The sequence below is a fragment of the Dendropsophus ebraccatus genome, chromosome 1 (assembly GCF_027789765.1).
Source record: "Dendropsophus ebraccatus isolate aDenEbr1 chromosome 1, aDenEbr1.pat, whole genome shotgun sequence".
NCBI lineage: Eukaryota > Metazoa > Chordata > Amphibia > Anura > Hylidae > Dendropsophus > Dendropsophus ebraccatus.
The window spans coordinates 91,886,944-91,914,702 of record NC_091454.1 but is presented as its reverse complement, the minus strand read 5'-3'; the positions used below and the strand labels follow the sequence as shown (position 1 = coordinate 91,914,702).

General features: G+C 40.4%; 1 protein-coding gene across 1 annotated transcript in view; it reads right to left on the bottom strand.

Annotated features, from left to right (window-relative positions):
• Nucleotides 1–4,899: 4,899 nt before the first annotated feature.
• Nucleotides 4,900–27,759, bottom strand: part of TBC1D15 (TBC1 domain family member 15) — a 92,178-nt gene continuing 69,318 nt past the window's right edge. Inside the window, exons 10-17 of the mRNA XM_069975279.1 lie at nucleotides 25,425–25,519; nucleotides 19,899–20,015; nucleotides 14,943–15,043; nucleotides 14,403–14,502; nucleotides 12,684–12,781; nucleotides 12,268–12,384; nucleotides 10,039–10,125; nucleotides 4,900–7,583 (exon numbers count right to left, since the gene is read on the bottom strand). Of these exons, the coding sequence (XP_069831380.1) occupies nucleotides 7,371–7,583; nucleotides 10,039–10,125; nucleotides 12,268–12,384; nucleotides 12,684–12,781; nucleotides 14,403–14,502; nucleotides 14,943–15,043; nucleotides 19,899–20,015; nucleotides 25,425–25,519 (928 nt within the window). The 3' untranslated portion in view covers nucleotides 4,900–7,370. The remainder of the gene's footprint in view (nucleotides 7,584–10,038; nucleotides 10,126–12,267; nucleotides 12,385–12,683; nucleotides 12,782–14,402; nucleotides 14,503–14,942; nucleotides 15,044–19,898; nucleotides 20,016–25,424; nucleotides 25,520–27,759) is intronic.

The window sequence follows — 27,759 nt, the reverse complement described above, 5'->3', positions numbered from 1 at the left end:
CAACAAGGCACCAAAGTGGTTTTTGCCTGTGGACAAAAAACAAGCAAAAAAAACTATTGGAATGCTTCTTTTAGCTATTTGTTTTTGAATCTAATCTGCCCTGTTTGCCTGTGATTCTTCAGGAAACAACTTCTTCTGGATCCACAATTATTAAGCCTTCTAATGGTGCATTTACAAAGAGAGATTTATCTGACAGATTTTTTAAGCCAAAGCCAAGAATATATTTGAAAAGAGGAGAAATCTCAGTCTTTCCTTTATTACCCATTCTGTTTATAGCCTGTTCCTGGCTTTGGCTTCAAAGATCTGTCAGATAAATCTCTCTGTGTAAACGCACCATAGGTCTTTCAGGATATTGGGAACAAAGGAATACTTTTTCTTGAGACAAGCGTCATGAAGATAGGTGGAGACTTAAAGTGTAATGGTCATTTCAGGTGATTTTTCAGGATAAGCTGTCCTGTGTATGTATATGTGGAGCAGGACTATATCTGGCCATTCTATCACTAGTATATGTTATTTTCCCCTGGTTACCACCCTGCAAACTCCATCTCTGCTTTTCCTAATGGTCAGCTGCAGTGTGGATGCAGACTAGTGTTAGTGCTTGATCCTATATATGATTATACAGTGGTGCCTTGGATTACGAGCATAATTCGTTCCGGGGCCGTGCTTGTAATCCAAATCCACTCTTATACCAAAGCAAATTTTCCCATAAGAAATCATAGAAATGCAGACAATTGGTTCCACACCCCAAAAATAATGATTTATTATTCTGAATAACATGTAAAAGAAATGAAAGAAACATTAATAAACAGCAGAATATGTGATATTATAAGTTACTGTACAGTAATGGAGAGGATGGGAAACACAAGGACTGACAGAGACTGCAGGGAGTATGAAGGAATGAGCAGGACATATGTGGGCACATACATGCAGCACTTTCTGTCCGGGGAGAGAGGGGTTACAGCTATGGAGAGATTACCTCCACAGTCCTGTCCCCTGATGTAAGCCCCAGCCTGAAGTGGATCTGCTATGATTTGGAAGGTGAGGGAGACTTCCTGTGTCAGAGTACAGTGCTGTAGACCACGCTATGCAGACCATGCCCCTCCCCCATTCACGCTCCCACCCAGTACAGGGAGCTCTTAAACCAAAGCAATGCTCTTAAACCAAGTCACAATTTTAAAAAACTGTGAGCTCTTAAACCAAAACGCTTTTAAACCAAGTTACTTTTAAGCCAAGGTACCACTGTACACACTAAAAATGAGATCCAGCAATCCTTCCTCACTGTACCAAACCTTCAGAAGTTCCCAGACCAGCTCTGAGCAGTTTATTAGTGTGTATCTAATGGTTTCTCTGGCACAGACCATTGCAAACTGCAGTAAGTCTGTTTCTCAGCTCTACTTGCTCACTTATCTTATTAGCATGCATCCTGGTAGACCAGTTACTGTGCAGGGGTAATGGATTCTGGACTGTTCTATAGGATTATGTATCAGTCCTTGAAGATCCAACAGGGGTAAGAATTCACCCTATACCCGAAACCACTTAAAAAAAAAAAAAAAAAACTTTCGCCATGAAAGCTACTCTAAAAGTAGCATGTACCTTCATTCATTCAAATCTAGCACTTATAGTCACATAATCGCAACTTTTTAAACTCATCGGCCCCTATCCCTGCTTTAATTGTAAAGTATCACCACAAATAGCATCACACATTCGAAAAAACCTTATCTGGATCCCCAGTAATTTCCTTACCATGCAAGGATGATTACCAAATACATCATTTTTTCATTGGTACTTGCTGGGAAAGAGGTATAGGGAAACTGGGCAGTGTGATCCTGCCATGGCAACCACCAGCAAATTTAAAGAAGAGAAGTCTGGTGAAAATTTTTATTAATGTATTGTATTGCCCTCCAAAAATTAACCAAATCCCCAATATACACTTATTACGGGAAAAGCTTAAAAACAGCTTTTTTTTCATTCACTTACTACTGCATTAAAGAGGACCCGTCACCCCCCCTGCCTGGGTGACAGGCTCCCGACCACCAGCTAGATCCCCTTATACAGACCTCATCCCGCCAGAGATATCCTAGTCAGAAGCCGGCGTGCGTGCTGTGGAGATAGGTCCGGTGCCCATAGAGAATGAATGGAGCCGTGCGCGCGCTGCAGAGATGAGTCCGGTCCCATTCATTCTCTATGGACCCCGTACCTATCTCCACAGGGCGCCGGCTTCTGACCAGGACCGGGACTCGGCGGGATGAGGTCAGTATAAGGGGATCTAGCTGGGGGTCGGGAGCCAGTCACCCCGGCACGGGGGTGACAGGTCTCCTTTAAGGCTTCACTTCCTGGATAAAATGGTGATGTCACGACCCGACTCCCAGAGCTGTGCGGGCTGTGGCTGCTGGAGAGGATGATGACAGAGGGATGCTCAGTCTCCCTCCAGTGCCCTGTGTCCCTCAGTGTCCCTCTGCCATCATCCTCTCCAGCAGCCACAGCCTACACAGCTCTGGGAGTCGGGTGGTGACATCAACATTTTATCCAGGAAGTGAAGCCTTGATGGCAGTAGTAAGTGCAGGGAAAAAAAAACACTTTGGGGGGGGATTTATGAAGACGGGCGTACTTATACTTATATTAGGCCCTGCCCCCTTTTCCAGACATAATTTACTAACAGGCGAGCAGTCGTAACTCATGATAAATGAGGCGCAGGAGGCAACGCCTCCTCTCCACCTTATCACGACTCCCTGAGCTCCCGCAGCCCACCCATCGGGCAAGCGGGGCGTACAGGAGGTGTACGCCAGGGAGAAGGGGCGAATCTGCACCTTCTCCCCGGGGAGTGCTTTGTAAATGTCCCCCTTTATGTGCATTTCCCATGACAAGTGTATATTGGTGATATCTATAACGTATGAGGGGCAATACAATACTTTAATAAAAAGTTTTCGCCGGACTTCTCCTTTTAAGGTAAAAAGGTTCAGCATGAGGTAATAGTAAAGTCATCCAATACCACGTGCTTGGGATCCAACAGAATAAAGCAGAAAAGCAAGGAGAAGCTACCCTTTCTTGATTCTAAGATATTATCTACCAGAAACCTTTCCCCATCTAAGGACAGGAAATCACTGTGGAAAGCTTGGGGACTCCATCTTTTTGTACCTCCATGTTTTGTGTCCACAGACCTCAGTATAGAATTGTACCATGTTTTGTCAGTAGTAAAACTGCCAACATGTGTGGCATTTATCATTAAGAATGCAAAGTCCAGTACTTCCAGCTGTACTTTGCAGCTTTCTTTCCTGCAGTACTGACATACAGGAATCATGGAGGTGAACAGGGATAGGACGTTGCAGCATGAAGCCTTGATCACAAGGTGTTAAACTGCTAGGACCAGACTGTAATATACAACTATCTCCTTCTGCATATGTAGCGGGTTGAGCTTGTGAGCACACTCTATATGCAGTGACCACCTACCAGCCATAAAAAGGCACATAAGCCATGTCCTCTTAGAGCTTAAAGGACAAGTGCCATAAAAAACTTTTTCCCAGTAATTGAAGCACATTACAAAGTTATATAACTCTGTAATATGCTTCAATCACCTATCTGCCTCCCTTCCCTGTCTTTTCCCCCCTCCACCCCCCACCAGGAAGTGCACTAAACTCACACAGACCTGATTACTGTCGTCACCGTCACCAGGCAGCTCCTTCTTGTGAGGATGAGTCATCAGCAGGAGGGCTGCTCTAGGTCCTGTTACACCAGCCCCCCCTCCCCCTCCTTGTCAGGTGACTCTGCTTCCTCAGCTTATCTTCTCTAGTGACATGACTCCTTCACTGAGTCCACAGCAGCAGGAGAGAGGGTATGAGGGGAGGGGGGAGCTGCCTATGTGCCGGAGTCAGTCTGAGGGAAGATAAGCAAGTGAGATGTGACAAGTGATGGCTTGCAGTTGTTCAGCCAATGGGAGCTGAGCAAGCCTGTCACCTGACAAGGCAGGGGAGGGGGGAGGCTAGTGTAACAGGAGAAGGAGCTGAGAGAAGAGCTTGGTGACCGTGACAACAGTAATCAGGTCTGTGTGAGTCAGGACACTTCCTGGTGGGGGTTGGAGGGGGGAAAAGACAGGGAAGGGAGGCAGATAGGTGATTGGAGCACATTACAGAGTTATATAACTTTGTAATGTGCTTCAATTACTGGGAAAAAGATTTTCATGGCACTTGTCCTTTAAGATCTTTAAGCCTCAACTGTGATCACTCCATGTTCTCCACCATGAGAGCTATCAGCATGTCTTGCAGATCTCCCCACCCCCAACAGAAAGTGGCATGTTTAAATCACATGCATTTTGTATTGAAAAGATTTGGCCTTCCAGCTTTGTATGAGAGCATAGTTTTGTTCTCATTGTTTTTCTGTGAGTGCAGGGCCTCTGAGTAGTTAATTAAAGGGGTTATCCAGCGCTACCAAAACATGGCCCCTTTCTTCCAGAGACAGCCCCGCTCTTGTCTCCAACTTGGGCAGGGTTTTTCTGCTCAGTCATGTTGTCTGTGAAAGAAAGTGGCAATGTTTTTGTAGCACTGGATAACCCCTTTAAAATGTGAAGGCAGAGAAAAGTCAGAAAGAGGCATTTTTGTATTAAAATATTTTTTACCTCTGAAAAATATAATCTTGATAACCCCCTCCCCCTTATGTGTTAATAAGGGCAGAAGTAGATGAAGAGGTTAGTGTACATAAAGCAGGTAGTCTGAATAATATTAAGGAATAGCTGTTCCAAAGCTGGTAATAAGATTTGCCTGTACTCCAGGGGATTTCAGAGACTCCCCACATATTTTTCATAATAAAAGTTTATTCGCAATAATAAAGTTGATTTCATACAGCCCTCTTAATAAGCAGAAAATTAGGCATCAGCATTCAGTGTGTCGAAATAAATACCCTCAAATCTTTGCTGTAAACACCTTCAAGAAAACTTTATTGCAAAGTACCAAACTGCTTGTAAAAGATACAGTTGAAATAATTACACTTGAAATTCAATATTTACAATTTTCACTATACAATTAATACATTGATTAAGTCATGTATGCCACATAACTAATAATCATGCAGCATGGCATATGCATCTGGAGGCTGACCATGACAAAAGGCAGGATGTACTAAAATGACTGTATAGATCTGTTTTAGTCACCACATTGGAAAGCCTCCAATAAAAGTCGATTAACTTTAGTGAATAACTGCATATGGAATGGATAAGCAATAATAAATTGAGAACTAGTATCAACTTTCACAAGATTAGCTTATTAGCTATAAAATGCACCGCAGTCATTGAAAAGTAGCATTAATCAAAGGTTTATGATCAAGTTTTTCAGCTTAATATTAATTTCAGCTTAATATTTTGAAGAATCCTATATCTGCAACAATCTTATAAATAATATTTACATACAAAAGTAATAATATATTGGGTTATGTGAGTAATTCATTATCTCTCTTAATTGATATGATCATAGACTAGATTATAAAAAGATTAATTGCTTTCCTCCCACAAAAATGACAGGCAGGGACGGGGGTGCAGGAAAATAATAAAGTATACTTACTTGTACCCCCAATGCTGATCTTGGGTATCTCTGACAGCAGCCCAATGTCATTTTTGGCTGGCTCCAGCAGGGTCCCACCCCAATCACTGATTGGCTAAGCAAGTAATCCATCAGCTGGGTATGTGATGTTTCCGCTACAGGCAGCCAGTGAAATCGGTAAGCAGTACTGCAGGGGCATGGAGATGGGTAAGTATACTTTATTTCTTATGTTCCCTCATCCCCCTGCCTGCCGGTGATTTTTAAGTTTCGTGGGACTTCTCCTTTAAGTTTTAAATGAGATAGCACATATAGACCTGCCATGTAGTTTAATTCTGTGCCCCATTCTTGCTGCGGTGCCGTATCAGAATCTATGATCTGTGCATGAATCCTTGTTGTATGGCAGCTGTTAAGAATTATTAGTTTCTGGTGACAAAGACATGCTCTGTCTTAAGAAAGGAGCTAAAAGGATTAAGAAGTTAATGGTACATTTTGTGTTGTAAATTGTCAGGTTTTCTTCCTTTTTTTTAGAGTTTAGTAAATTAAACAAGTGTCACATGAAAAAAATATACACTGTCAGATAGTGAATAAAGCTGGGTTATTTGTGGTGTTCTTTGAATCTCTGTGTAAGGCACCACACTCATGTCCTATATTAGGCACAGCAGGGTACAGCCCCAGATCTAAAGGAAACTTTTCTGCAACATATTTTCTTTTCCCTTATATCCTGTGTGTGTCAGGCCTCTTTTTTCGGGGGCAACAACCATCTAAAAGACCACTGATCATTGGTTTTCAGTCATCTCAAAAGAAGGTTAATTATACATTGTGACACATGTAGGATTTTGTACATTATTGACCTTATATTCACTTTCTACAAGTTTATCAACAGCTTATGAGCCTTCTTTTGTATAGTACATGGTTAAATTTTCTATTTCCACTTTTCTACTATCATACCAATATTAGCATGTCAGAAAAATAAAATGGTGTAAATGCTTGCAGGTCTCTATTCTACCAATATACAGAATGGAGTAAATGTGCACAAATGTATAGAGATGAAACAATTTGTATTCCATATAGAATGGATTTCTTTTAATAATTAGCATATTTACTGCTACTTTAAACCTATTCAATGGGTTTTCTCACTAAGCAAAGTTGGTACAAATTTGCTGTATAGCACATACATATATGTAAAGAAGTACAAATGTGCAGGTTTTTGGTTTTTTTTTAGGTAAAATGACCTATACCACTGCACTGTTCTTTTCCACCATGGATCCAATCACTTCCTGGTTTTCTCTCTGAACCATGACCCTTCTATTGCCATGCAAAAATGCACAAACTATCCTACTATCACACTTGCTTGAATAGAAAGTGAAAGCTAACTGTAATTCTTGGAGACTGCAGTTAAACTAAGCATATCTGATATCTTACTGGGTCATTACCAAGGGCAATAGATTATCAAAACAATGCAGGCACATGGGCGATTAGTATGTCTATATATCTCTGAAACAGGACATTTTCAAAAATGCTTGTACATTTGAAATATGTTTTAATTCACATACCACATCAGTCAGACCTCAATCGTATTGGAAAACCCTTTAACTGACATATCATACAGTTTAAGAAAACAATTACAGTTCCCAAACCTTTTTTCTACTGAAATTTTGTGGAATAATTTTGGTTTAGCAATAACTACAAAAATAATTTCAAATAATTACGTAAGATCTTTTCTTAAAAGCTTTAATGCAAAGACAAAATATCTGAGTTTTCCAAAATCTCCAAGATTAATAGCTGAATTAATGTTACATATTAAATCAAGTGTCTTTGTTTGTTAGCTTCTGGATGACAGCAGCTTTACCAGGTAGAGGTCTGTGTGTGAACACTGTTTGGCAGATGTTTCAGGCTTGAGTTACTTCTTGTCCCGTTTTGAGGAAGAGCAGGCACTGAGCTATTCGGAGATGAGGAGTTTTGGTAATGTTTTCTAACACAATCTTCGGCCAGGTCAAAAGCTGGCGCCGATGTATTGTCTTTAAGTCCTAGAACCTCGCAAACTGCTGAAGGCAAATCCTAGATGAGAGACAACACATTTCTATATTAAGTATAGAGCAGAAGAAAACTTTTTATCATATTCATAAAGAGTGGTGAAACATTTCTGCACAAATTTAACCCAAAACTAAGCCAGGTCCTAAACGTAAATAAAGAGAACCAAATCAAACAAATGACTAAAAAAATATGTAAAATAATTATTTATTGAGGATCCAATATTATATAACTGTAAGTGGCAAAAATATGAAATCCTTTGAAATTAGGATTTACCAAAGTCTGATCTTCACAACACAGGTGGCACAAACAATGGAGATTTCTGAAGATGCTGACAGGTATTGAAAATGTATGACCACCTTAAATTCCCTTGTATTCCCATCTGGGGTAGTTATGCCCTATCTACAATATGTGCGGGGGTTCTAACTGCTGGGCCCTCCCATGTTCTTGAAAAAATTAACCCTGAAATCCCTGCTAGGCCGAGCTGCAGGCCGCAGCTCCATTCACTCTCCATGGAGCCACGAATAGAGCTGAATGTTGGCTTTGGCCCTCTTCGGTGGCTCCATGGAAAATGAGTTGAGCTGTGGCTTGCACACGAGCAGCCTGTAAGCATTTATTTCAGGGTCCCCACTCTCAAAATCAGATGGAGGTAGCCCCAGAGGTCAGACACCCTCCACATACACACAATCTCTTATAACCCCTCAATTTCTTCAACAAACTACAAACTGTGTATAGGGTATAACTACCCCAGTTGGGAGTATCCCTTTAAGCAACTAAGTTGTACTATAAAAAAAATAGTGGTTAACCCCTAATGACACATGACGATATCAGTAAGCAGGTATAGAGAGGGTTCAGGACTCAAGCCCTCTCTATAAACATGGCTCCAAGCTGCTATCAACAGCTGAGAGCCATGACTATTATCCTGAACAGAGTGATCTCTGCTGACTGTGATCTATGTTAACAGATATTTTTACAGTATAAATGGCAACTTCAGAATTGACAGCAGCATTTAAACAATATGAATGCATGTAGCTGGTGGGGCAGTCACCAGATCTGCTCTCCTCAATGTAAAAAAAAGTCACATATATGCAAATGCAGTAACAATTAAAGAAAAATATTAAATTAAATTAAAGTGCAAAATGTGAGTCCTCAACTAGCCTAATCCAATAACAGAGAGCACTGTGCTAAGGTCCCTTTATGCTGTTTAGTCCTGTCACTGGATCTGCAGAATAAAAAATGCGTCAGCTTAGAAACAAAATCCAGCCATTTGGCATGAAGGAATGTTCTAGTAACTACACAGTTAATTTTATCGTGTCAGAAGAAGACTAATGTCAGTGGACACAATGCAACTAAGTGTTTTTTTTTCATATATAGGTCAGTTATCTACATCTATTATAGGCGAATAGCAAGGAAGGTAGGCAGCAGCAGATAAATGCCGATATCCACTAACTTAATAGTCTTAGGGCATAACCCAATGTGTGAAAACATTGTCAAGGGAAAGAAAATGAAGAAGGACAACAGATCAAGGTCCACATAAGCAGGCAGAGTCCACCAACACACGCAGTAGTATGCTTATGCACTTGTGCCATGATGACGGGTGGATCTTTCAATGCACAAAAAGTTTTATGTTAATACACCACTAATGTTTTAACTTAATCTATCCAAAACATCAAAGAAATTATATCATAAAGTGAATGATAATAAAGGCTCCAATGGATTTATACAATTTGTATAAAAACACTTAGTGGCAGTCTTTTCATTTCTTGCAGTAGATAGTAAGGGCCCTATTACACAGGACCATTATCATGTAAAAAAATATTATATTGCTTGAATTTAAACGATAATCGTTTCGTGTGAAGGTAGGCAACTATTGAAAAAGTGTTGCTGATCGCATCTACTGAGCTTATTGTGTTGTTGACCACATTTGTTCGCTTATTGTTCACTAATCATTCCCTGTAATTCCACATTGTTCATTTTTTTTCTGGGATCAGATGGAGCAAACAATCCTTTAATATGATTGCTGACAATTAGAGATGAGCGAACCTCGAGCATGCTCGAGTCCATCCAAACCCGATCGTTCAGCATTTGATTAGCGGTGGCTGCTGAAGTTGGATAAAGCCCTAAGGCTATGTGGAAAAACTTTAGCAGCCACAGCTAATCAAATGGCGAACGATCGGGTTCGGAAGGACTCGAGCATGCTCGAGGTTCGCTCATCTCTACTGACAATATTTTGGTACAGGTGTTCTCTTGTATACAAACACTGTAATTCAAGTCCAAGAAGAGAACAGTCTGAATACACAAAAATAACTATTCACTTTGCTTTTCCTGTTTTACATAACAAGTACAGCACAACAATATAAACCTTTACCGAAAAATTAATAGAACTGCCCTGCGGCATCACAGAGTTAAAATTTCATAGTTCCTGCTAAACGAGATTGTAATACACTAAAAACTGCAAAGGTCACAAAGTACATTGTAATACCTTGCATTTCATCATCTGTAAGGAGATCGCTTCTGCTTTACAAAGAACATCATTTACATCAAGCTTCATGGAAAGTTCATTGATATGCTAAAAAACAAAATGAGAGTTAATGGTGAAACCTTAAATGTGCCTTGTGTACCAAGACATGTACATTGTTAGAGGAATGAAAAGTAGACTGAACAGGGCCTGGGTGATGAACTCCCACTTTGTCCCCTCCTGGGAACAGACCCCTTTACCATTCAGACCCATTTAAGAATTGCTGCAGTTCACCACATGTACCATCGGAACTGCGAGATCACTAAACACACCTCTCAACTAACTTGCCAACTTTCTCTTGCTTGCTACTAGGCTGAAGGTGTACTAGGGCCCTGCAAACAGAGGCCACATAAATAAACATAAACTTTGTAAAGCTTTGCCAATCTTTGTGTCATCAGGGGTATCAGGGTATCTTTGTCCTAACACTCGCACTTCTATTATTACCATATACAACTGGATTCTGATTAAACAATATTTGTATCCTTTCTCACCAGTAAGGTGACCCTGTAAGCAACCCTGTCTGATTGAAGACAAAGATATCTCTCTTTGTGCTGTCCCTTCATCAGAGGCCTTGCCCTGCAAGAAAGAGCCAGATGCAGCAACCTAAATTGATGCCAAGAGTTGGCTGACTGTCCCAGTGTCTACTCTGAGAAGAACCTTCATTCTCCACCCACTCACACACCCTTCAGCTGATAATAACATAGAAACTTAAGAACTATTGTTTGACATTGTTTATAAAACAATGCTAAAAAGCTTTTACAACTTGTAATGAGGAAATCAAAACGGGTACCTTCCTGCTTCCCAAGCATGGTGAAAAGACAGGCAAAAGAGGCAAGGTGGAGCAATGTGTCAACTAGTTAGAGGAGTTATCAAGCATTAGAAAAACATGGCTGCTTTCTTCCAGAGACAGCACAACTGTCTCCAGTTTAGAAGTGGTTTGCGATTATACTCCATTCACTTTAATCGAACAGAGTTGCAAAACCCCACTCAAACTGACAAGAGTCCGGCTGTTTCTGGTAGAAGGTGGCCATGTTTTTCTAATGCTGGATAACCCCTTTAAGACACTCAGATGCCTATATGAGCTATTCTCTCCAAGTCCTTTAACCATGTTGAAAAGCTGTGTCAATGTAAAAAAAAAAAAAAATAATAATAATAATAAAATTTGTTTACACTGCTCACCATATGGAAACACTAGTGTTATTTATTAATAGATCCGACAATTCTGCGCGCTATAATATATATGTTTAAATATTTTGTGCGTTTTATATATAAAATGGGGAGTTATTTCAACTTCGTCATATTTTTAAAAACTATTTTTAATTTTTGTTTTTTACACTTTCTAAGTCCCCCTAGGATACTATTATATGCAATTATTAGATTGCTTACACTGTACTGTTGTTATGCTATTGATTCTGATCATTGTTATCAGAGTCAGACTCTATAACCAGACTGCCGAGCTCACTGCATGGAGGTAAGTATTACTCCTCTGCAGTGACAAAAGCACAGCTGACACTTAAATGCCACAATCGGCTGCATTTAAAGGGGTTAATGACAGGTGGCAGCGCAACCGCTGTGGCCCATCATTAAGGTGGGGAAAAGCAGCCGGTCCTTCCCCTCTATGAAGCAAGCTCAGCTCCCAAGCTCGCTTCATAGAGCCCCTGGACCTTCTGGCGTACCGGTACGTCATGGGTCCTAAAGGGGTTAATTATTCAGTGTAAAGTTTACAAAACTCCCAAGACTAGGATACTTTGCTCAGATTAGCTAAGTAACAAGTTGCTTTCCAAAGTAAATATACCCAGGAACAAATAAACAGAAGAGGTGCAAAAGAAAAGCCGAGTATACAGCCGTCATATGGAAACTCATAAATGCGAATAAGAAGAAGGGGGCAAGATCGCTTAGTAAAATGGTAAAAGGTAAAACTGAGCAATAGCTACTACAGAACAGAGGCAGAATGCTAAGATGAACTGCGAGAATTGTCTCTGTACGGGGTGGCACTGCAAGTTAAGAGGGATCTGTAATAGAGCGCTGTTAGGAGTATTTGATCATTGGGAGGCAGTGCATGGAAATGCAGATCAGTACAGAGTGAAGTAAAGACATCACTAAAACAGCGGTAAAGCTATTTAACCTAGGCACGATTCATAAATTGTAATATGATTTAATAATGTACATGGTGTTATTATAATACTGCCATACCTTTAGAATCTCATTGAAGCCGAAGCCCCCATCCATTATTTTCTTTTTCTCAGACTCTAGTATAGCGCAACAAATGAGCAGATGGAAATTTTGACACGGCAAGTCTGTCCACATTACCTATAAAATTGTTGAAAACAGTTTAAAACCTTTCACTTGCTGATGAGAAACCTGTAGTAATTTCCATTCAAAATCTATGAATACAAATGAGCAACTCAGAAAGAGAGCAAATCACTGGTCCTCTTCACCTTTCATCTGTTGCATTTGTCACAAAAGGAAAAGGCTTATGATTTGTTCCACATCACTTAACCATTTTAGAAGCCTGAGTTTGCCATAACCAGATTCAATTCAGGGTTGTATTTTAGAAAAAAAGTTGTTTGTTGATGCACACAATACTGTACAAATCTGCAAGACCTTACCTCCCACACTCGAAGAATATCATGAAAACTGAATTCCCTTTTAAATCGTATCAGAAGCCACCGGAAACAGAAATATAGATAACCAGAGTCCTGAGATTCTAATAAAAGAATTAATTAGAAATAAAATGATCATTAACGTAAAACAGGCAGCTGGTGTAGGTTATCCATAATTTATAGATGTGTAAGATTACAATCGTAGGAAGTGAAGGCTAGCTCATCTGGGCTTATCAAATAGTTCACCCCTTCTCCCCCCCCCTCCCAATCACTGATGTGCGTAGGAAGGGAAGGCTAGCTCATCTAGGCTTATCAAATAGTTCACACCTCCCCCCCCCCCCCCCCAATCACTGATGTTCATGGGAAGAGAAGGCTAGCTCATCTGGGCTCTGTAGAAGAAAATGCTAGAAAAGTTACTGTTGACAAGAAAAGAAAAAGTGATTGTCAGAGCAAGCCACCTTATTTCATTGCTCCTTGGCCCAGTTCTTACAACTCCAGCATTAAATTTTTCAGCAACATGTGCTATTGTGGCTCTTCTGTGGGTTTTGATCAGATGGGCTGGCCCATGCCCCTGTTGTTAGTTCACCACTTGTCCTTTCTTGGACTTCTTTTGGACAATACTAATCACTGCATATCAGGAACACCCACACCATTTTGGAGATGCTTTGACCCAGTTCTCTAGCCATAATAATATCCAAGAAACAAAAAAGGCAGATAACTCTCTATGCAGGCCGTAGGTATAAAAAAAAAAAAAAAAAAAAAAAAAAAACCTTGATATATATATATTTTAAGTCCATAGTTTAAAAGGACTTATCAGGCAGCACAGCACATTATGTGTTTATTTTGAACAACCCCTTTAACCCCTTAGCGACCCATGACGTATCTGATACGTCATGGCGCCGCGGGGGGTGTTCAGAGCGGGGTCCCGCCGGGACCCCGCTCTGAACGGCGCTGATCCCGGCTGACACGTGCAGCCGGGCAGTGCCTCTGTTAGCCGGCGCGGGTCCCGTTGCCGCGCCCACTAATTAAGCACTTCAATGCAGCTGTCAAACCTGACAGCTGCATTGAAGTGCTTTATGCACACTATCCCTGGTGTCTAGTGGGTCGGATCTCCCCCCCGTTCTTCTGCCCGTGCCGGGCCTCAGCGTCGGAATGACGCTGATCCCGGCTCGGCAATAGATTGCTATGGCCTGCAGCAGGCCATAGCAATCTATGACCGATCTCATGGATCTTTGCTGTGTATATACACAGCATTGATCTCTATGAGAGATCAGTGCTATGTATATACAAGCCCCCCAGGGGGGCTTCTAGTCCATGTAAAAAAAAAAGTGAAAAAGTGTTTTTATTAATAAAAAATCCCCTCCCCTAATAAAAGTCCAAATCACCCCCCTTTTCCCATTTTATAAATATAAATTAATAAATAAATAAATAAACATATTTAGTATCGCAAAAAATAAGCACTCATATAAGTCTCTAGGTGAAAAAATGCAAGCGCTATGGACTTTTAAACATAAAATGGAAAAAGCAAAAGCGCAAAAACGAAAATTGGCTTGGACCTTAAGGGGTTAATCTTATGGCTGATCTGTGAATTTGTTTTATGATTTCAAATACATTCTCAAAATGAGGAATTAAGATAGGAAGATCCTTGAGTCCCCATATACAATCACATAATCTACAAGCCTTCTATTTGTAAACAGAAGCTAGGTAATTTGAATGTATACATACCAAGGTAATTACAAAAGCTGCTGTCCAGAAGCCGCAGCAAGGTACTCAACTGGACCAACTGTGTTTTCATTCCCTGCATTTGTTCTTCAAAGTTCTGATGCTGAACAAGAGAAACTAAAAATTAAAAGCTGAATGCAACCAAGTCTGCAAATAACTTTTTGACTCTAGAATTTAGTGGCCATTATTTCCACAATACGCCTATTTACAGGCTAGTAGTTGTGTCAGCTATATGCCTATAACTTTTACATGCAAGGGAGCCAGTTGGCCAGGTAAAACAACCTAATTTCTTCAGCAAACACACATAAGAGCAAATTAAGAACGATTTGTGGCACAAATGCAACTAGCACGTAAACCAACTCCAAAGACAGAAGGCTGCCTACTCTGGGGTCCTAAGCTATCGGGAGAAAATGGGGCACTTTTACTGGATGTATAACATAGGAAAACACCTTTAAGGTATATAAAATTTTTTATCTCAGTTAACAGAATTAGTGGGGCTCTTGTAATATGAAAATACAAGTTTATCATTAGCTATACATTTACCAGCTGATCCATGTATGATACAAAGCACCAAAAAGCATCAACTTCATTTTCCATCACATATAAAACTGGAGAAAGCAAATCACTCATCCCTTGAACATATCCTGAAAAAGAGGCAAAATTAAGATGTTAAAAGTAACATAAGGCAAATATAAAGAGGATGAAATCATTTTTCCACAGTGTACATTTATATTAGATTGTGGTCATACCGGTGGCTGAAAAAGTTGGATGCAGCCCTAGGGAGTCCTGGAAAACATGGATACAGCCATAGGCTGCATCCAACTTTGTCAGCCACCGGTAATTAAATACCATGCGATTCACTCATCTCTAATCAGCATCAAGCTATAGAGCAGGAAAAGCTGAGCAGATTGAACACGTATGTGTGATTAGTTCCAGTCCAATATTGATTGAAATCTCTGATCTTTCCATGCTTTAGGAGTGAGTTATCCTATGAATGAGGACTCCTAAGAAAGTAAGAGCAGTGATTTCAATTAATACGGTACATGCTATACTGAATTTCCCCACAACAAAAAATACATCAATCTGCTCGGATGACATGTTCCCCTAAATGGGACCTGAGTTACAGTAACCCAACATTGCCATGTCTATATGGCGCCATCTATATTTGTGGTCGCTGCAGTTCTGGCAAAAATCTGATTGTGCATGTCAGCACCCCACCAGTCTTATATTGATAAGTTATCCTGATGGCAAGTTATCAATAAATTAGCCAGACAAACACCATTTACTTAACAAATGCAGTCTAATAAATCATGACAATGAAAAAATGGGAGTCCTACATCATTAACAATGCTTTTTATGGTATTTTGTTACGGACAACTGTTATCTGTATAACCAGCTAAAAGCTAATTTTTAAACCTTGTAGGAAAGTGTAGACTAAGATTAAAAGGTCTTTGTTATCAGTACGACCCTCGACAGGTGAGGAGTGTTATTTCTTACTGTGTGCTATTATTCATGTAGCTCAGAGCTATTCATTGACTGGGCCCCCAAACACAACGATGTTTATAGAGGCATGACCAACAACAGTTTTATTTTTTATTTCTTCTTTTACACTGGCCATTTATGGTTACGATCTCTCAGAAGGGAAAGTCTTTATATAGTCTTCGAAAAAAAAAAAAAAAAAGCTTTATTTAAAACTACGTTCATTTCTGTGCAACATTAGGGGGAAAAAGAAACACACTAATCATGTACCGTGTATAATAATATTAAATAAAAATAGATAATTACAATAAAAGAATCAGTATTTTACTTAAATTGTTAGGGCTTGTATACTTGGGAATATACTTGTTTGGCTTGCGACCAAGTTTTCTACCACAACCAAGCAAACACAGGAAAGGAAAATAGATATAAGACATTACCGTCACAGCTGAACACTTTGTAACAAAGAGGAGGATTTGAATGTCATCCTGATAATATCTCAACAATCAATTTCTCATTACAGCCTTAGCGATCTGGATAAATCATCCCAGCATGGTGTTTAACACTTTCAATGCTGGAAGGCCTAAGAGACACGCCAGGGCGCTCTAATGTAATTAGCCAATAAGCCCCCTCCAGCATCGAAAGGATTAACAGATGAAAAATTGGATCAAAGGAAACATGCATACCATTTACGCTACTCCATCTGCTAAAGCTCTATACCAAGCACTAATTAAGTGGAACAACCAAGTAGAGAATACCATTCATGCACTAGCCAAGTATTTCATGTTGCAAGGGTAACCTCAGTCTTCCTGTAAACACTAGCACTCATGTCCATAGGTTGTGACTGATATTGCAGCTCAACTCCACTGAAGGGGATATGCCCACAAACATAAATCTACTTGAATGTAGTGTCAATGTAACGTTACATATTTGGTTAATAAGAGGAAATAAAAATAGAAGAATCAGTATTTTCTGAGTTACGGACCTAACTTTTTCCTGTCAGGAGTTCAATGGCCTTTTTCTCTGCCCCTTGAATCTGACCACAACACTTTTTTCTACAAATGGTTGGGCATGTATAGAAGCTGACATATGTTGTTAGTGGCTTTAGTAAAATGAGAAATTCCTGGCTACTCAGCAAAAAAAAGAAGCCCACTTTAAAATAAAAATCCTGATAGTTTAGAGGGGTGTATGCTTTTGCTTTCTTATGCTATTTCTTTCCTTTCTAGTCCTTTAAATTACAACAATGACTTGTTGCCAGTAAATTATTCTTAGAAATTGTCAATCAATTTTGTAGTAGGAGAAAGTCCATTCATGGGTCAGCACACCTTGGTGAACATAATATATGGATCTCCTTGGGCTGATTGCCTGAGTGGAGCGCGGTAGACCACAGGTTTACCCCGGACTTTGGGGCAGTGTACGAATGTATTACAGGAAAGAGGGGAGTCTCCGACTCTCGTAAAATCAACAGTACTTTATTATAGATTCATTCATTAATTAATGATACATGATAAATAATGATTCATTAATTAATGAAAGTATTGTTGATTTTATGAGAGCTGGAGACTCCCCCTTTTCTGCAATTTTGTAGTAATTGCCTTACTCACCTGAAAAGTCCAGGATGTCAGGATGTCTATAGGGTATCAGATACCCTTTGGGTGCCCATTCTAAAGCTCAACAATACCAAGATAGACTTTCTGGGCAGATTACCACAGTTGTTTTCTCTGTGTCAAAGCCTTGAGCAATACTCTGACATAAAATTGATCAAAATGATGTAGTCTTACTAATCTATAAAGGAACTGGACTGGAGATAAATACTTGGAAAACCCCAATGAAAAGACAATAGTGCAATAAAAAAAAGAATAGGCAGGGGTTCTAAGCATATAACTGTCCAGCCCAGTAGGGCACACTAAACGTATAAATCATCAATTACACGTTAGAAATACATTTCACATTTCTAAAAGAGTATGCATCATTAAAGAAGTCCGCTCCGAGATCCCCTTTCAGCCAATGTCACAACCCGGTCGATTGACTGCCCGCCCAGCCAATCAGTAAATTGGGGCGGGATGTCACTGTTGTCACTGATTGGCTAAGCGTGCAAGCCATCAGCCAGGAAGGCATTTTCCCTCTCGTCGTGACATCATTAGGACTTTCGGCTGAGGTCCCGGAACCAGTGTAGCGGCACGGCCACATGGAGAGGTAAGTTAGGATTCTGTGTTAAGTTTCCCCCTGCCAAAAAAAAAAAATGCCCCAGACTTCTCCTTTACCAATCTTCCTTTGTAGGATGCATGTGCCTCATGGCAACTGCAATAAATAGATAAAATTAGCCTGAAGCTGTCATGTAATAGTCTCCAGGAAGAGAAACAAGAGGAATTGGGGAAGCTCCATCTCTTTGCCAAACAGTGAAATGGAATACAGACTACTGTTATTATATTGTTAGGACTATCTAACCCTGCCTATATAGACTCCAGTATTAGGCCACGTTCACATAGCGTAAGACACTGGCCGTTCTGTGACCCGGCCAGGTCACAGAACGGCCAGTGTCAGAGAAGATCATCCCGGCCTGTACTGCAGCACCAGCCGGATGATCTTCATTTCTGATAAATTGGGATGCGGGCGCACCCATGTGCACCGACATCCCAATTCACCACTTCACACAATGGAGCATGCGGCCAGGTTCTCTGAATAGCAGCTGCAGAAAACGGACATGTCATCTTTTTGCATCGCCGCTGGCGATCCCGGCTGGAGAGTACACTATGGGGGACATTTATCAAAGGGTGTAAAATTTAGACTGGTGCAAACTGCCCACAGCAACCAGTCTAAATTTTACACCCTTTGATAAATCTCCCCCTATGTGTATACACTCCATCCGGGATTCCATTTATTCACATACAACTTATGGCCTAATACTGTATCTGCACCCTCTACTTAGAGAAGCCGTCTGATCTCTAGCTATCCAACATGCTGACATCGTGTTTCCCTTAACAGTATACACTGGGGAACAATTGGGTTACTTCCATAAATACTGGACTGCCATTTGTGCTACAGGGATTAAGAATATCGGTATGCTGCACTCATTTATAATCATTTGGCGGTTGCTATCAATGCCATGAACGTTTGTCTGCACAACATGCTACTCTATTGCTTAACAGAGCCATAATCTTTGATGACAATTAACATGCATGGTCTTAATGGGTATTGAGTACATTAAGAGTACATTATATGGCTATGTTCCCACACAGTATTTTTGCAACAAAAACCAGGAGTGGATAGAAAACACAGGCTATGTTCACACACTGTTGAAACTGAGTTGGTGGCTGTCATTTAAGGCCAAATAATGGCTATTTCCTAAAGGCTATAACCTTTCTGTATTTTCTACTCCTGGTTTTGGTTTAAAAACACAGGGAAAGATAGGACTGAAACACACTACACTCTAACAACTTTTACTTTACACATCAAATTCACATCACCAATGTGCTGTCCTTATCATCTAACTAGTGTAAAAATGAAGAATACGTGTGGCTTAGGAGTTTTAGCACACATTAGTAAAAGCTATATTTTATGTTTTATTCCTATTCTTGGTGGGTGCATATATTGCCAATCTGATAGGGGGAAGAGTCCAGCATTGGTTATTTAATACAATCTGGCCTCACCATTATTAAATAAAAGACCGTTCTTTATATGGAGCGTTTTGAAGGAAACAGATTTAAATTATTAATTAATGATAGCTTTTCTACTATAGTGAGAAATAAAGATTGCATCTCATGTTTTCAATGTCAAACAAGTAGTAACACATTTGTTGTTAGATGTCCCAGCCTTGCCAACCACTATGACGACAAATGAACACACTTTTTGCATCCCTAAAACCATTCAGACACACAAAAATATATGGTAAAAACTAATAGAGCATAAAAGTTGTCTCTTAAATATAAACAGCCATGTAGCAGACCAGATTGTAAAGAGAAAGTTATATTAGTTAAATAAAAGTAAGGACACTTTTTCCTATATTGATGAACATCCACTTACCAAGATCAAAATCGTACATACAATATGTCATCAAAATGTCATGGAGTAGAATTAATCCAGGATTATCTTGGCCTTCATAAAATTTGTTTGTTCGGTCTGTGCGGTTCACATCTTTTTCTAACATGATGGATAAAGGAAATGACATTAAATATTTGAGAGATGAACTGCTCACAGCAAACCCATATCTACCAAATGCAGAGTACTGGCACACTTATATCTGAGAGCTTGGAATGACAGCTCCATTTGATGAATACCAGAGGAAAACACATTGCAGGGCACTTTAGATCATTCCGAGGGCACTGCTACTTGAAGTCCAGTAGATAAGTGTATTTTTATAATACTCAGATAATGCTGATCAAATATTCAGTGATCTAAGCCACTTTAATGTGCAAGAGTTACATCTGAATAATCTTAAAAACTGCAGCAATACGAGAAATGTAAAAGGATAATATGAATATTTAAAAGACTGTGGAAATTGTGAATTTCATTACCATAAAAAGGCAAAAAGGTCATTGATGCAGCTTTTTGAAATGCAAAATATGAAGATAAACATACAATAAGGGCATATAAAATAGCCAAGCCACCAGAACCACATTGAATCAAGATCCAGGTATCCAACATCCTGTGGATTAGGGGACCACTTCTAATAGTCGGGACAACTCCTTACATTTTTATGTGTGAAAGTATGGTCTGCACTATGTTAAGCAGCTCTTTTTCGGGAACAGCCTGAACCAGAAAGACATACCCATACACCTAAATGGAAGCTGCACCATGTGAATCACCCAGCCATGGATGGGTGATTTGAATCTTCTTTACAATACACAGTTTTATCCATCAATTTGAACTCTTTTTCTATATACAGTGGTATCTCGGTTTAAGAGTAACTTGGATTTAGAGCGTTTCGGTTTAAGAGCTCACAGTTTTTTCAAAATTCTGACTTGGTTTAATAGCATTGCTTTGGTTAAAGAGCTCACTGTACTGGGTGGGAGCGCGAGTGGAGGAGGGGCATGGTCTGCATAGCGGGGTCTAGAGCACTGTACTCTGACCCAGGAAGTCTCTTACCTTCCAAATCATAGCAGATCCACTTCAGGCTGGGGCTTACATCAGGGGACAGGATTGTGGGGGTAATCTCTTCATAGCTATAACCACTCTCTCTCCAGACAGAGAGTGCTGCATGTTTGTGCCCACATCTACTCTTGCTCATTCCTTCATGCTCCCTGCAGTCTCTGTCAGCCCTTGTGTTTCCCATCCTCTCCATTCCTGCTATAATGTGTCTGCACTCACACTCAGCTATACACACTGCTGCTATAATGTGCCTGCACCCACACTCGGCTATACACACTGCTGCTATAATGTGCCTGCACTCACACTCAGCTATACACACTGCTGCTATACCGTGCCTGCACTCACACTCAGCCATTATGGGGATCTGCAGTTCCATCCTGTATCTACAAACTGCTGCTGTGTTTTCAGGCTTATGCAGTTACTATACATTATACTCTCCATGCCGATTGCTATACTGTACAGTAACTTATATCACATATCCAGCATTTTTTAAATCTTTGGTTTCATTTTTTTTTTACATGTTATTCAGAATAAAAAAATCATTATATTTGGGTTGGAGAACAAATTGACTGCATATCAATGATTTCTTATGGGAAGTTTTTCTTTGGTTTAAGAGTGGATTTGGATTACAAGCACGGCCCCAGAACAAATTATGCTCGTAATCCAAGGCACCACTGTATTTGAGACATTTTAAGGGTTTGTTTCATCCCAAATTAAATTTAGCTCTTTCCTATGTTCACAGGTTTAGAGGTTTCATTTTCTGTTTTCTGCTTAGGGGTTGAAGTTGACCCTTTCTTTTATGCGCTTTCTAATGTGCTAACTGTCCGAGGTGATATTTTATTTTCTTTGAATCATAAGATGTTACTGGCTAGGGATGGGCGATTAATCAAATTAATTCAATCAATTTGCCCTTAGGGGGCTCCGAAATTAGATTTTTTTTTTTCTTCAAAAATTGTCATCTTGTCAAAATGTCATGTGTTCTGTTTAAACCTTTCTGTACTGATATGTATAAGTGACAAAAAGTACTTAAAGTGACACTGTCACCCCCATATATCATTTTTCAATCATCATAGACATTTACAAGCCTCAATTAGCCCTCTGCATACCTTTTTTTTTTTTTTTTTTTTTCCTCACGCTGGTTGATGAGAAATTGTTACTTTGATGAGGCGCTTCTAGCGCCACTGGGCGGGGCTTAGTCCCTGAAGCGCCACATAGCCTCGCCCATTACAGCGCCGTTGACCCCGCCCCCTTGGGCTCTGTGTTTGAGGCCTCCCTGACGTGCGCGTCCACATCTCCCGCCGTCTTCCGCGTGCGGGATTGTCATGTGGCGCGCAGGCGCAGAAGGTGGCCGCCGGGTCACCCACAGCCGGGCTGTGCGTGCGATCGCACAGCCCGCCGATTACACCGGCCGCACCGTCCCTTGTTGCGTGGGACTCTCCGGATGCCTCGCTGCGGCTGTGAAACCCTCCTCACAGCCAGCAGCGAGGCGCAGACATAGAGCGCAGGCGCACCGCGGCGTCCGCCGCGCACTGCGCATGCGCCGAAAAGGACCGCCGCAGTGCGCCTGCGCTCTATGTCTGCGCCTCGCTGCTGGCTGTGAGGAGGGTTTCACAGCCGCAGCGAGGCATCCGGAGAGTCCCACGCAACAAGGGACGGTGCGGCCGGTGTAATCGGCGGGCTGTGCGATCGCACGCACAGCCCGGCTGTGGGTGACCCGGCGGCCACCTTCTGCGCCTGCGCGCCACATGACAATCCCGCACGCGGAAGACGGCGGGAGATGTGGACGCGCACGTCAGGGAGGCCTCAAACACAGAGCCCAAGGGGGCGGGGTCAACGGCGCTGTAATGGGCGGGGCTATGTGGCGCTTCAGGGACTAAGCCCCGCCCAGTGGCGCTAGAAGCGCCTCATCAAAGTAACAATTTCTCATCAACCAGCGTGAGGAAAAAAAAATAAGGTATGCAGAGGGCTAATTGAGGCTTGTAAATGTCTATGATGATTGAAAAATGATATATGGGGGTGACAGTGTCACTTTAAGCCACCAGGTATTCAGCAGCTGCACCCATTCATAAAACTATAAGGGATACAGATATACTACTATATGGAGGCAAAGAGAGCGTCTATACTAAATTAGGGAACAGAGCAGCCTGACTACTATTTGATTGCACTTACAGGGAATAACTTCTTATATGGGGGGCGTGGCTACTGTTGGAAGCAATATTGTTGCTACCTCAAAAACCATTAAAAATAGAATCTGAGGCTGCCTGCAAATAGAAAAATGTTCTGTTTATTTAGCAAAAAAAGAAAAGAAAATCAAGATTTAAATCTAGCCATGCTCTAGAAATAGCCTACCATCACAACTAATTTCTTATTCTTTCTTGCTTGCAATTAAAACAAAACACAAAGCCCACAAATAGTCTCAATCACTTTTGTTGCAGCTATTACAGCCCTATGAGCCTCCATAGTAACAAACTGTGTAGGCTGACACCAGGGGACATAAAGAAAACAAAATGGCTGCAGGATTTGACTACACTGGGTTTATTTGTTGTCTGTTACCAAGGAGACGCAAGAGTCTGCAAAGAAGATGTGTACACAAAATAACAGGTTTGATGACAGGTGCAGTTGATGTCAGAGGTCTAACAGACATCCCGGCAAGGTGATCGTTCTTTGCCTGCCATGGTAGATTTTCTAGTACAGCACTGATTCAACAATAGCACTGCAATGAACAGTAAAAGCAATCTAATAATTGCTAATAAAAATCCCCCAGGGGAGCTGAAAAAGTCTAAAAATAAATAAATAACCAGAGCCCATAGCAACCAATCACAGCTCAGCTTTCATTTTACCAGAGCTTGTTAAGATATGACAGCTGAGCTGTTATTTTTGTTGTTTTTTTTTCATTGTGCCATAACGTTTTTTTTTATTTTTCCTCTGATGCAGCTGTATGATGGTGTGCTTTTTCAAGACGAGAAAATTATTGGGGGGGGGAGAGCTGTGGCTGTCAATTATAGGGGGAGCCATCACTGACAATTATAGGGGTACCTGTGGCTGGATATATACAGGAGCACTTGCATATAGGCTTCTATGAGGCACCTGTGACAACAGAGTCACATCTATCCACTATACCACCACCGATGGGCTTTGTAAAGCATTTAAATTGAACTGGCGAACTGGCCAACCCCCCACCTGCCGCAGGACATACGGGTACGTCCTTATGTGGGAAGGGGTTAAGGAATTAGCCATGACAACATCATGTGGCAAAGAGCTTCTCACAATAAGCGTAGACTGCTCTTATAGTCTGTGTTTATTGTAAAACCTTCTTTTCACTAGGGGTAGTCATAGTTGTCATGGTTACAAGCCTAGGTGTAAAAAGATCACTAGAAAGATCTCTGTACTGTCCATTTATATATTTGTACATTGTGATCAGATCGCCCCAGGACGTCTTTTTTCTAAACTTAAAAAAACAAAGCTTGATAATCTGTCTTGGTATTATTACCCCCCCCCCCCCCTCTCTAGTTACATAGTACACTAATATGCACTACTAGAATTAGCATGTGGATTGAAAAGGGGTTATTAATGCACTGGGTTTTCTAGTTGACCTTGCTAAGCAAAATGAAAGAAACAGCAGCAGCACAGTAGTTCTAGGGTGGTGAATTATTTTTGGTAAATTATGTAATTTACAAACATGTTAAATATGGCCCAGGCAACCAAATCGAGGCAAGTTGTTTAAAGTGGCACTAACCATAACTCTAACTGTACTCTTAACTCTACAAGATTCAGAGTTAAAATCTCCAGAATTCTGTGAGGACTCTAGTGATTTGCATTCTGGAAAGTATAGTATTTACATCTGACACTGTAACAATAAACTGATATAAAAAGGCTAAAAGGCCCAGTGCACGTAACGTATATAGTGGACTCCTGACTCTCCCCAAAGAGTGGATGTTAAAGAAAAGAGGGATCAGGCATGTTGGATTTGGATTTTTGGCGCAGAGGGGTGGCATTCTTTGTAGCAGGGCAGCCTCAGTATTCATTAGGGTGCTTTGCTAGAGGAGCAAGCAAACAGCTATCTTGTTGCACTAGGGAGGGCAAAGTACCGCTCAGAATACATTGAAAGGGCTAAGTAGCTTTTCAATAAAACAATTGTTACCTAAAGATGGTGCAGCAGAGCGAAAAAGTTATGGCACAACAAAGCTTGTTGTACATCACATTAGAATTTAAATATAGAATGCCCTAACCTGCTAATAAATACCCTTTAAGCATGTATATTTAGGACTAAATGTACAATATAACCAAGCAGAGTATAGCTATGAACATAATACAACAATAAAAGTTGTATCAGCGCATCAAAAAAGTAATGTATTTACAAAGTTACACAACATTATATATAATCTGTAAAACTACTAAATGTGAATAATATATCATTGTTTTTGTGGCAATTTTTTGAGGATGGCACATGTCAGCAAATACCTATTAAACTTCTGTAATCTCTTAGCCGTGAATTGCGCTTTTCTTGCTCTTCACTAACTGATTTCCATTGCAGTTTCATTCGAAAATATTCATCTCTGGAGGGAGAAAAAAAAATAATTTGTGGAGACAACAATTAAAATAATTATTGCAGAAATGCCATTGTAGACTATATCTAACAATAACATTTCCAAAATACGTTTGCTCAACTAGAGAATGCCACATTAGACCTTAATACATTTATTGAAGATAAATTTTATTATCAGTTTACACTGTTCTCTCCTTGAAGATACTGAAAATAAAACAATAGACAATGCCATGAAATGGCACTTTAATTACAATGTGGAATTGAGGCCTAATAAAAATGTCAAGAGAAAAAGATTACTCCCCATCTTTGTTATACAGCACCGATGACGGGAAAAAAGGTTAATGGAATTAAGTGAGAAACTGGAGGTTTTATTCTACTTCAAATGACTTTCTCTTGTTTCCTATCTGATCACCCTGTCCAGTGCTGAATAAAACTATTTAATGTAATGAGCCATAAATGTAGAGAAGGTCTATCTACACACAATATGAGGAATATACATATTTAGGATGTGAATGCAATGCCAGAGTAGTCCTTTTTATTCATTGAACATAACTGATAAGCCAAAACTTGCCTATGTAGAGAAAGAGGACTTTAAAGCAAAGTGTTCCAGAGAATGAAGATGCTAACTTTCAATATACAAATTGTTCACGCATACATTTCATTTCTTTATCTACCTAACAAAAGAATAAATTAGGCATTTATAATAGTATCCTATTGGCAAGGATGACAAATAATTGTCTGATGTTATCAGAAGCATAATTAGGAAACATCCAGACAGTCTTATTTCTGTACTGCAGAATCTCTAAGCTTGGACAATGAGACAATCCTCTTTTTTCATAAATTCACCGAATTATTTTCAGTAGCATGGATGAGGGGCTAAAGCAGTGGTGCACGACCTGTAGCCCTACAGCTTATGCAAAACTACAACTCCCATCACCCTTTGGCTACCCAGGCACAGCGCGGCAACAGCTAGAGGACTGCAGGTTGTGCATGCCTGGGCTAAAGGATGAGGGAGCTAAGGGGGCTCCTCTCCTTCCCGCTCAGATCAGAACCTACTTGCATTTAAAATAAAAATCACCTTGTTAAAGCATATTCTGGTGAGACGGATCTAAAGCACCTCAACTCCTAAAATTTGCAAAAAATTAAAAAAATTAAAAAAAATCTGGATACTGAGCTAAACAAAAAAAAAATAATTAAAAAAAAGTTAATTTACACCAGTCTAGATTTGTTATGAATGCTCCAGAATTGTGACACAAAGCAACTGAGACACATTTATTATACCCTGCTCACAGAAAAAGAAAAACAGAAAAATGTCTGTTTTGGGGTATGGGGTGTTCCCATATCAACTATTATAGATACAGTGGGGAAAAAAAGTATTTAGTCAGTCACCAATAGTGCAAGTTCCACCACTTAAAAAGATGAGAGGCCTGTAATTGACACCATATGTAGACCTCAACTATGGGAGACAAAATGAGAAAACAAATCCAGAAAATCACATTGTCTGATTTTGTAAGAATTTATTTGCAAATTATGGTGGAAAATAAGTATTTGGTCAGTAACAAAATTTCATCTCAATACTTTGTTATATATCCTTTGTTGGCAATGACAGAGGTCAAACATTTTCTGTAAGTTTTCACAAGGTTGGCACACACTGTTGTTGGTATGTTGGCCCATTCCTCCATGCAGATCTCCTCTAGAGCAGTGATGTTTTGGGGCTGTCGCTTGGCAACACGGACTTTCAACTCCCTCCAAAGGTTTTCTATAGGATTGAGATCTGGAGACTAGCTAGGCCACTCCAGGACCTTGAAATGCTTCTTACGAAGCCACTCTTTCGTTGCCCTGGCGGTGTGCTTTGGATCCTTGTCATGTTGAAAGACCCAGCCACGTTTCATCTTCAATGCCCTTGCTGATGGAAGGAGGTTTGCACTCAAAATCTCACGATACATGACCCCATTCATTCTTTCATGTACCCGGATCAGTCGTCCTGGCCCCTTTGCAGAGAAACAGCCCCAAAGCATGATGTTTCCACCCCCATGCTTTACAGTAGGTATGGTGTTTGATGGATGCAACTCAGTATTCTTTTTCCTCCAAACACGACAAGTTGTGTTTCTACCAAACAGTTCCACTTTGGTTTCATCAGACCATAGGACATTCTCCCAATACTCTTCTGGATCATCCAAATGCTCTCTAGCAAACTTCACACGGGCCCGGACATGTACTGGCTTAAGCAGTGGGACACGTCTGGCACTG